This window comes from Desmodus rotundus, chromosome 3, assembly GCF_022682495.2.
Source record: "Desmodus rotundus isolate HL8 chromosome 3, HLdesRot8A.1, whole genome shotgun sequence".
Taxonomy (NCBI): Eukaryota; Metazoa; Chordata; class Mammalia; order Chiroptera; family Phyllostomidae; genus Desmodus; species Desmodus rotundus.
In genome coordinates, this window is record NC_071389.1 from 19,655,473 (window position 1) to 19,665,645 (window position 10,173).

General features: G+C 57.6%; 1 protein-coding gene across 6 annotated transcripts in view; it reads right to left on the reverse strand.

Annotated features, from left to right (window-relative positions):
• The window catches only part of COL16A1 (collagen type XVI alpha 1 chain), a 48,777-nt gene extending 38,810 nt beyond the window's left edge, over positions 1-9,967 (reverse strand). For 3 of the 6 annotated variants that reach the window (XM_045190767.3, XM_053921025.2, XM_045190765.3), the window contains exons 1-12: positions 9,534-9,967; positions 7,837-7,943; positions 5,844-5,918; positions 5,619-5,736; positions 4,622-4,745; positions 4,068-4,334; positions 3,386-3,466; positions 3,110-3,235; positions 2,262-2,315; positions 1,936-1,962; positions 1,339-1,374; positions 314-340 (exon numbers count right to left, since the gene is read on the reverse strand). In XM_045190767.3, coding sequence (XP_045046702.2) covers positions 314-340; positions 1,339-1,374; positions 1,936-1,962; positions 2,262-2,315; positions 3,110-3,235; positions 3,386-3,466; positions 4,068-4,334; positions 4,622-4,745; positions 5,619-5,736; positions 5,844-5,918; positions 7,837-7,909 — 1,008 coding nt within the window. In that variant the 5' untranslated portion in view covers positions 7,910-7,943; positions 9,534-9,967. Of the gene's footprint in view, positions 1-313; positions 341-1,338; positions 1,375-1,935; positions 1,963-2,261; positions 2,316-3,109; positions 3,236-3,385; positions 3,467-4,067; positions 4,335-4,621; positions 4,746-5,618; positions 5,737-5,843; positions 5,919-7,836; positions 7,944-9,512 lie in introns of all 6 variants that reach the window. The other 3 variants (XM_045190766.3, XM_024554498.4, XM_045190768.3) reach the window with 3 other exon arrangements.
• Positions 9,968-10,173: the final 206 nt, after the last annotated feature.

Sequence of the window (10,173 nt, forward strand, 5' to 3'; positions counted from 1 at the left end):
AGCTGGGACTCAGTCTTCCCTGAAGTGAAGTGATAGCACTCAGCCCACAGGATGCTTGAGGGGGTTCAGGAAGGTCATAGACGAGCCTGTGTGTGGCCCAGGGCCTGAGGTGCAGCAGGGCCTCTGGGAAAGGCAGTTCTTAACATCCTTACGCACACCCACTCTTTCCAGCACACACACGTCTAGCCACCACACACACCACAGACAGGCTCGGGTGGCCCTGAGAGGAGCACAGCCCCGGGGCCACATGCTGTAGGACGGGCTGGGACTAACGAAGAGGGCAAGAGTGTCCTGCTCTCCAGCTGGGACTGACCTTGAGGCCAGAAGGACCAATTGTGACCTGAAGGGACAGAGGAGACAGCATTACACCTCAGGGAGGGTAAGGAAACCAGGGGTCCAGAGAGAACAATCTATTTAGCCAGGGTCACACAGCATGGTGGCAGGACCAGCAGGCTGAATCCCGGGCACTGCTCGCCCCCCAGGCCAACCAGCAGGCTGACTTTGTATCCAAGGCTGTCAAACTTGCCGAGGGGTCTAACCGACCTTCTCTAAACCTCCCTGGCTTTGACTAGCTCCTCCCTTCAGTTGCTAGGATAACATGGCTGTTCGGTTGCCATGGTAACCCCTGTATATCTGGGTTACCATGATATAACCAGAGTTATCAGATCTGGTGGGGGACTGAATGGAAACAGAGGCGGTCAGCAGAGGGGAGTACTTCTGATATCCCCCAAGGGTGCTGGAACTGAGGGGAGCTGAGGTTGTAGCCTTTGTGGGCCGATGTGACTTGTCAACTCGGAATGTCAGGCCTTGATAAACTGGTGACTCATGCTGCCTATGGAAGAGGCACAGCTGGGCGCCAGCTGGGCTTGCACTGAGCCCCTCTCCCTTATCCTTCTGGACCCCAGAGGGAGGGTGGGCCAGGGCCAGCTAGAGAGGGATAGGAGGGGAGGCCTTGCACCAACATGTGTTTGGGCGGCTAGTGCTGGGCTGCCCTGCCTCTCTCTAAAGATGATGTGTGATGCCCTCACGCAAAGTGGGCCTGAGTCCCTGTGGAGCCCTTCCGGCCACCAGCCCATCCCCATTCCACCCTGGATCCAAATGCACTGCCCAGATCCCAGGGTGTGAGGTTCCTTCCATGCAGCCCTGGCTTGGTGAGGGTGCGGGTGGGGGTCAAGCCCAGCTCTGGGGGATGGGCAGGGAGGGAGTGTGAAAGTGCACAAAGACCCCCTTGTCCTTAACCAGGAAGCTGCCAGCAAACCTCTAAGCAACGCCCACTCCCAGCCAGTGCCGACCCCCAGCCAGTGTCCACCCCACCCCGCACATCTTCTATTCACTCACATTGCTTTCCTGGGCACCATGGGCACAGGGTGGGCACTGAAAGGGAAGAACAGGCCAGGAGGTCAGTTCTGAGAGCCCAGGACCAGCCCTCCCCATCCATTCCTCCCCATACACACCAAGCACACAGAACATCACATATGTTCTGGGTGGAGTCTGAGAGAGCATGAAGATAGGAATCCTACTCAACAAGCCTTGCGCCTTATTCCTACCCACCCAGAGCCAAGCCATACCTCTCAGATGAGGAAACTGAAGCCCAGAGAGGGAGAGCAGTGGCCACTGGGTCACAGAGCAGGTCGGAGCAGAACAAGGCCCAGAAGCTGGGGTCCCATGGCCAAGGTCTGGGCTCTCCTCATGATTCCCATGGCCACTTGCTGTCAATTCAGCCAGAGTGTCCAGAGCTAAACCCTACCCCCGACCCCTTAAGGAGAGGCAAGGGGCAGACAAGGCCCAGAGTTGAGCCCCCAAGGAATGCTGGGAGCTGTGTAGCCATTCTGCACCCCCATGCCTGGGCTCTGGTGCCCCAAAGCTTTATTCAAAGGGTTCACGCTGGCACCTCTTCAACCAAGCTCTTTTTGCCAGTCTAAATGGGAGGCTTACCTCATCAGGGGCCATCTCCCGGTGGGCCTGGGAAGAGGGAGGGCATGGGGATGGACAGGGAATGGAGAGGGTGAAGAACTGCTTCTAACTCCCCTGCCTGAAAACCATCAGGAGCAGGTACCCTCCACAGTGCCAGGTACTGTGCTGTCTCACTCCCATTCACCCTTCCTTCTCAGAGGGGGCACCTACATGTCTGAGCCCTGTCCAGGAGTGGGGGGCAGGTGCGAAGAGCGTGGGAGTAGAGTCTCTTATGCAAGGAATTTACAGAGGGCACAGAGGGCAGACTGAGGGCACCGTGGGCTCCTCCCCCCACCCACCATCTCTACCTTTGTTCCCCTTTCTGCACTCTGTCTGATTCTTCCCGTCAGCTGGGCATCCACCTAGGCAGACAGAGTAAAGGGGAACTTTTGAGGAGGGGGCAGTTCTGGGACCCACGCTGGAAAGGGACACTCAGGTAGGGGCCACAGGTACCCCTTCAGCCTGGCAGCTGGCACCTCCCATGGCATCAAGAGCCTGTTCAGGCCCCTGGCATCCCACAGACTCCCCCTCCTCCTTTTCCTTCTACCCACGTGATGTCGGAGAAAACAAGACCATGAATCAATGAGATCCTGTGTTCCTGCAGCCAAAGGCTGGGCATGATGCCCAGTGGGCAGCGAGGTTACCCAGGCAGGGGGTGGGGCTAAGAGAGAAACTGGGCTTCCCTGCTACCCCTAAAGAACCTGAAAATGAGCAGGGCAGCTGGCCATGGTGCTGGGCGCAGAACCAGCCTGGCATTGGCCAGGGCTGGGCCCAGGAGAGCAAGCAAGCCCTAAGGGAGGCAGTGTGGCCTGGCCTCCTGCCCCAGGTATCCCTGTCCTGGAGAAATCGCCCTTGGGTACAAGCCTCATCCTGCCCTCACCAGAAGGGCCTAGAGTGGCATAAGTGAGGGTCTGGGTGGTGCCAGAGCTAAATGGGCAACACTCTTAACGCCACAGGCAGGCAGGCAGAGGGTCGACTAGGGGGCCGTGTCTCTGCCTCCCTAAACCCTATAGGATGGGCACACAGACAGGTGGGACTTCCAGTGCCCTCTGTACCCCAGGCACAACCGAGCCTGGGGGCGCACTTCAGCAAGGCTGGGTAAGGAGTAGTCTCACCATGTAGCCTGTGCCCATGTCTGTCTGCCCTGCCCACCCACCTTGCTGGTTTGAGGCTCCTCTAGGCAGAAGCAGCGGGTGTAGACCTTGCCCTCAGTCTGTGGATTGATCTCGACGAGCTCGTTGTTCTGGGTGTCCCGACGGGCCTTGGAGGTCTCTGGAGGGCACTGCCCGGGGTGGGGAAGGGCTGGATTCAGTACAGAAGGCAGATCACACCCCCCATCCTAAGATCTCTAGGCATCCTCTTCCTGGTCCCTACCTCCAAGGTAGTGTCCCAACCCTACTCCTCCCAGATGTGCTGGAGCCAGGCCACTCACCCCTCCCGGTAAAATCTCACAGCAGCCCTCCTCGAGTACGAGTTCTGGGTCACAGTAGATGTGCGCCTGCTGAAGGTCAAACTGCAGGGGACACACAAGTCATTGTCACTTAGCACGTAGCTCTGTGTCCTGGCCCCCAGTGAGGCACAGAGATGGCTCTACCCTAGGAGTTTCTGGTCTGACCAGGGAGGCCATCAGGAATATAGCTGTCACCAAGAGGAAAACAAACTGCTCATGCAGGAAAGAGGGAAGGGGGGAGAAATGTTCGCTTTGGCCCAGAGAAACAGGGAAGGAAGAGGCTCCCTTCCAGCTGGGCTTGCAGGACCACTAGACATTCAACAGACGGTACGCAAGGAAAAGCATTCCAGGTGGAGGTCACAGCATAGGCAAAGGCATGGAGGTGGGAAAGCACTAGGTGAGGCGGCCGACTAGAACGGAATCGACCAGAGCAGAGCTGCGTGGCCAGAGGTGAAGGAAGATGTTGCTGCGGACATTTACAGGGACCAGATCATGAAGGGGCCTTGAATGCCAGGTTCATATATTTAGCCTGCATCTGGAGGGCAGTGGGGGACCATGAGAGGATTCTGAGCAAGGGGAGGACCTAGGCAGAAACAGATTCCAGGGAGCTTGCTCAGGCTCCCAGAAAGCAGGAGCAGAGGCCAGAGCCCGACCTAGCACTCACCGAGATGGGCTTGGCCTGCTCGGCATCCAAGCCCAGAAAGACGTGACCCACAGGCCGGATGGGTCGCCGGGGCCCCAGGGGCTGGGAGGAGGCTGAGGTGCAGTCCACATGCACAGAGGCCACGCGTTCTGCCACGCTCAGCAGCAGCTTGTGCCAACGCAGGTCAAAGAGCTGGGGCACCGAGAAGATGCAGGACACAAAGTCGCCATCGTGGCTCCGGGCCCGGAGCTCCAGGCTCTGCTCCTGGCTGTTGACTTCCAGAGAAATCTGTGTGGAATTGAGAAAGATGCAGGATGGAGAATCAGAGCCCCATGGCCAGAGCATGGCAAAGGGCCCTCGAGCTCATTTCACAGGAGGGGAAACTGAGGCCCTGAAAGGAATGAACACTGCCTGGGGTCACAGAGCAGTGCATCCTTCCAGAATGAGATAGATGCTGGTGGGTGGGACCGCAGTGGGGGCAGAGAGGCCCCAGAAATCCTAAGCTGGCACAGAAGCTGGGCTAGACTGGTACTGCTCTCGGCCCCAAGAGCAACGGGGGTAGGAGTGGGGCTCACCTGTGGGTACCCATCTCCATCGGTCACTTGAAACAAATACCATGTGCTCTGGCGGGTGTGTTTCTTCAGCAACACGGTCAGCACCAGGGCAAACTCATCGGGGAGACCCCGAGGGAACACTCGCCTGGGGACAGAGCAGGGAAGGTGCTCTGAGGCTGGGGAAGGGCCTACTTGCTGCCAACCTAGGCCTCAGGACTGTTGAACCTGCACAGGGTAAGTGCAGGCCCACACCTCCAAACCAACACACAGCTGTGCACATCCTTTCATTCTACAGACATTTCTTGAGTGCCCAGGCAGGGGGTGCCAGGTGGGGGTCTGGCTGCTGGGGATGGCAATAGACGGAACACAGAGAAGGTGCCTCCTTGTCATGGAGGCTTCAAGTCTGACAGGAAGGGGCTGGGGGAGCAAATCGCAAACAAAGACCCCCCCCAGAATGATATTCCACCATCTCATAACGATGGTGGCGAGTGCTTCCCAGGAATTCAGGATGTCCTAGGGAGAATAACTGGGTGCAGGTGGCGGTGGGGGGTAGGGGGGGGATAGGGGAAGAGATACTGGAAAAAGATGACAAGGGATCAGTAGGACCAGAGGAGCAAGAAAGAAAGAATCATTTTGGGAGATGAGGCTGGAGAGGCAAGCAGGGGCCAGAACATCCAGGGACTTGTGGGAATTTGGACTTCACACATAAGGGCAGACGTGCACACACACACACACACAGACTCTTGCCAGGTTCCCACCCCCGTCCTGGGGTCCTTATGACATCCACAGGATGCAGGCCTGTCCCCAACCACTGTGAGCCAGAGAGAGAGGAGGGACACAGTGTGGGCCTGCCAGGCACCTCCTCTTTGCCCACCTTGCAAGCCCCGGGAGTGGAGACCACGGGGTGGGAGAAAACGACCCATGGGTGCTGGTAGGCTTAGCACCTTAACATCCAGAGCTGCTGGTGAATGTGGCTGAGGTCAGTATTGACTCCCAGCGGCCACTTCAGGGCCTTTACCGTGTGGGCTGGGTGAGTGGGGCCGCCCCCAGTCGCAGGATGAGGGGCCCATTGGGGTTGCGGATCTTCTTTATGGCAGATGTCTTCATGAGGCCGAGTCGGCGGATGAGGTTGAAGCCTTCGGGGGAGACACCAGGTGAAGAGCTCAGCTGGGCAGATGAGGAGGGGTACAGGCCACTCCAGGGAAAAGTTGAGAGAAGTCAGCAGGATGAGATGGGCACTCACCAGTCACATTGGCCGATAAGTCACTTCTGTGTTCCAACTTGAGTCCTTCTTGCTGCGAAGGCGGGCACTGCTCACCTGGAGGAAACATTGGCGGCGGGGCACTTGGCGGGCTCAGGCTGAGGTGGCTGCACAGCCGGGCTCTTGGGGATCCAGGAAGGAGTTTATAGTCCCCACTCTGGACCTTTAGCCAGGCTGTGCCTTGGACCAGCTGTCACCTCTTGCCTTTTGACCCTGGCTACCCTGGGAGCCAGGAGGAGCCCCCAGCATACAGATGGGAAGACTGAGGCCCAGAGACATAGCCCAAGGCTTTGAAGGGAGTCCACAGTCGATCAGGATGAGAATGCCTAGAACCCAAATCCCCCAAGATCCCACGTCAGGGGCCAGACCAGCAACAGAGAGAAGGAAAGAAACCCTGGGAGGCCCTAGAACTCAGTGGGAAGTGTACATGCTGTGCTCCCTCCATGACATGCACCCCAGCTGGGGACAGAGCACCTCAGGGGAAGGAGATGTTGGGTTCAGGCACACTTGTGTTACACACAAGCTCGTGCACGTCTCTGAGCATGCGTGAGTTGTGGATGTTTGTGCCACCAGGGACACCATATGCAGCTGGTACAAGTGTTCTCAATGATGGGTTGGATTCTACTTCTCACATCCAAAGCAGAAAAGCAGGCCAGAGAACAGACTGACTTTTCACCTGGACCACCACCTTGTGAAACAGCGAAAAGAGACTGAGGGCCTAAGTGGACCACAAGCTCAAGGGAACCATCATGTCCTTGGGGCTCCATACAGGGCTTATTAAAGGGGTAAAGGCCCCTGGAGAAGATGATAGCTTAATTCAGGTCCTCAAAACCCTGAAGGGACAGGGGGGCACCAGGGGCCCGACTGAGCAGAAGTGTTGGGAGAGGTGTCACAACAGAAGAGACAGGCTACAATCACAAAGGCCTTGCCACCAATGCAGATGTGGTAGCCGGGACAAGACAGTGAATCCAGCTCCTAGAAGCTGGGCTTTGGACTCCTGGCTGTCCAGCTGGAATAAGGATCCTGGATCCCTAGGCCCGGTGACTCCACTGGAGTCCCGCTCTCCCAGGTCTGCCCAGAAAGATTATCACTGCAGCAGCAGCAGCAGAGGGTGACTCAGCCCATGGCAGTGGGCCCGGATTCCTTACAGATGTTGAAATGCTCTGCCCCATCCCCCAGGGAACCCGGTGAGGGAAAGGAGAGCAAGGCACATGTGTATACATGCAGAAACACATATGTACACACGACTCAGGCAGTCACATGCACCCAGGTCCTTACCCCTCCCGCATCGGCACGCTGGTTTTTCTGCCTCCTTTGGCTCTATTGGTGTTCTAGGAGTTCTATTTCTACTCAGCTAGGAGAGTAAGCTATCGAACCCATAGGGCACCCAGCAGGGTAGGGCAAGTTGCCCGGTCAACTTCCTCTGGCTTTGGGCCTTGGAAAGCTGCACCCTCTGTGTCATGCAGTGTCTGGGCCTCAAGGCGGGCCCTTTATCTGAGATCCAGGGCCAGCCGTGGAGGAGGAAGAACACTTTGGCTGGAGGATGGATTATCCACCTTGAAAAGGACTGCAGGGGCCTGGGCCTCTTTCAGGATGCAGCTTCTTTTTGTAGGGACTGCCAACCGCCTGCTCCTCCCTAGCCCACTGGCCCTACCAGCTCTCTGTGCACAGGATGGGTTTGCGTATTGGGAGGGGGTTGTTGTCTCACGCACAGACACAGGAAAAGGTACAGATGCAGAGCGTGGCCCAGAGACACACAAATGTGCAGACAGACAGACACACACACCACACACGCTAGCGCACTTCACACAGGCTCATGTGGACAAACACCGCAGGCCACCCTGAGCCCAGCCCCCAGACTCCCCTATAAATGCCCACGTGGCCCGGGCACATGGTCATATAGATGCCTAGGACCTGGCACCTCAGGGAGCCAGTCACAGGCCTGTGGCACCCTGATCTTCGGGTCTCGTCTCACCTGTACTTGCAGCATGACTGCAGGTGGCCCAGAGACCGAGCAGCCATAGGCCTGGAGCCCAAGATGCCCACATCCTGGTTCAGAGAGGTCAGCCAGAGCCACAGCACCTGAAAATCATGGAAACCAGGAAGGTGGATTCTTGAGCTCCCACAGCACAATTCCACAGGTGGGCAAACCACAGCCAGCCCGCGGGGCCCAAGCACTGGCACCGGGTGGCAGGAGGTCTGGTCAGGTATCAGTCCCTCTTAGAGGCCCAGCCACAGGCTTCGGGCTATGATTTGGGCCAGAGTGATATTCAAAATATTTAACCACCGGCATGGCATGGACACCAACCAGCCAGAGCAGAATGTTGGCTGGAGCACCAGGAGTCCAAGTGGCAGCTGGCTGTGCCAGTGGAGAATTGCTGGACTGAGGAGAGATCTAGAGGGTCCTAGAAGGCCAAATCGATTGAGACAGTGAGGGGGCTTGAGGCAGAGGCTATTTATCAATATTTTATCAACCTGTGTGTTATATTCACATAGATACTAGCCTGGCACCTGGCTAGCTGCACCCAGCTCAGACAGGAGGCCCTGCTAGGCACCCACAAGGTCAGGGGCTGACGATTGGGCTGAGACTCCCGGCAGGTATCACAAGGTTGTATGTGCACCAAGGAAGCTTCTCCCCCCACAGGTACAGTTGGGGGGCGCAGCAGGTCACCGGGGCTCAGGACTTCATTGCCAACCTCCGGCACTGATGGATGCTCATCTTTTAGTTTTATTAAGCCCTGTATGGATGGACCCAGATAAATCAATGCAGACTCAGCAAGCAGCCAGCAGAGCCATACATCATCCAGCCTCCCCTGAGACAGGCAGCTTGCACGCACACACATAGAGTCATGCATGTGTCAGCATGACACACAGTTATATACAAGCACATATACACACAGACACTTATATGCCAGTGTATGCATACAAGCCTACCTACTCACAGGCATGCTCACAGAGATCCACGTTCACCGATATACGTAGACACAAGAGCCTGCACATACACACACGTGCACACAGCTAGCCTATGAATGGCCTTCCTGTTGGGAAGTTCTTATGCAAGTCTGACCTCATTCCTTCCAGCTGTAATGGAATTCTATTTCTCCTCCCTCGGCCCCGGATAGAGAATGAGAACAGAAAGGAATCCCTCACCTCAATATTTTGGAGCTAGGACCCTAACCCCCTTCTTCTTAGGGCAAAACTGTTCCCCACCTTCTTCAGCATCCCCCACTCTAGGAGTATGCACATCCCATCTCCCAAACCCTATCCTGGCCTCTCCTTCCTGCCAGTCAGCGGAAGGGCTGCCAACTGTTCGAGACACGTGAATGCGTGTGGAGGCGTGAACATTGATATGCTTGTATCCCCTTCCTGCTCCTGATCTCCGGCTTCCACTCTCCTGGCCCCAACCAGAGCAGGGGCTACAGGGATGGATGGAAGAAGCCTCCAAGGAGATGATCCTATCCCATTCCAAAGGCACAAATTTGGGGGCAGGGAGAGTCAGAACTGGGATGGAGTTTAGAGCTCATCCCCCTGTAGAGAAGTCACTTAAGATCCAGAGAGGGAAAGCCATTTACCCCAGGTCACACAGCAAGTGGGACAGAAGGGACATTCAGCCCAGTGCCTGGAGGCAGCCCGTTCCACCCCCCAACTTACCGTGGCTGGAGATCCCCCTACCTCACTTAGTAATCCAGGCAGCTCAGTGCAGCCAGCCAGGGGAAGCAGGGCCTGGGTTCCTCAGGCCCACAGGGAAATCCTTGATCACTTCTGGTTGTCCTCAGGTCCCCAGCTTCACAGGTCCTAACTTTTGGGGCCAAATGCTGCCCGGCGAGGCGCTGGAGCCTGCCGCCGGGACTACCGGCCACTCCACTCCGGGTGGGGGAAGTGGGGGAGGTTCCAGGGGGCTGGGGACTAGCCAGGGCTGCTAATGGAACACAGCTGGACCCGCCCGCCAGGCAGGAGGAAGGCGGGAGGGCCAGGAGGGGGCTCGGCATCAGCACAGGCAGCGGACAGACAGGACAGACTCGCAGCCCCGTTCCTGGCCTGGCTGTCCTCCCAGGCCCGCCCTCCCAGTTCCCGCCAGGTGAGCCAGTCAGCCAGCAAGGCGGGACCCTGCGTGCCCAGAGCTGCCCTGCAAGGGGGCTCTGGGGGCAGGCGGGTGGGCGGGGAGGCCGGCCCTTTAAGGGCCAGGCCTGGAGCTGGAAGGGCCTCCCCTCTGCCACCCCCTTCCCCTTCCCAGGCTGGGCCTCCAGATGGCTGGGGTAAGGGGTGGAGACCCTCCTCCCCAGTTCTGTGGCACCCGTGACGTGGCTGTTGC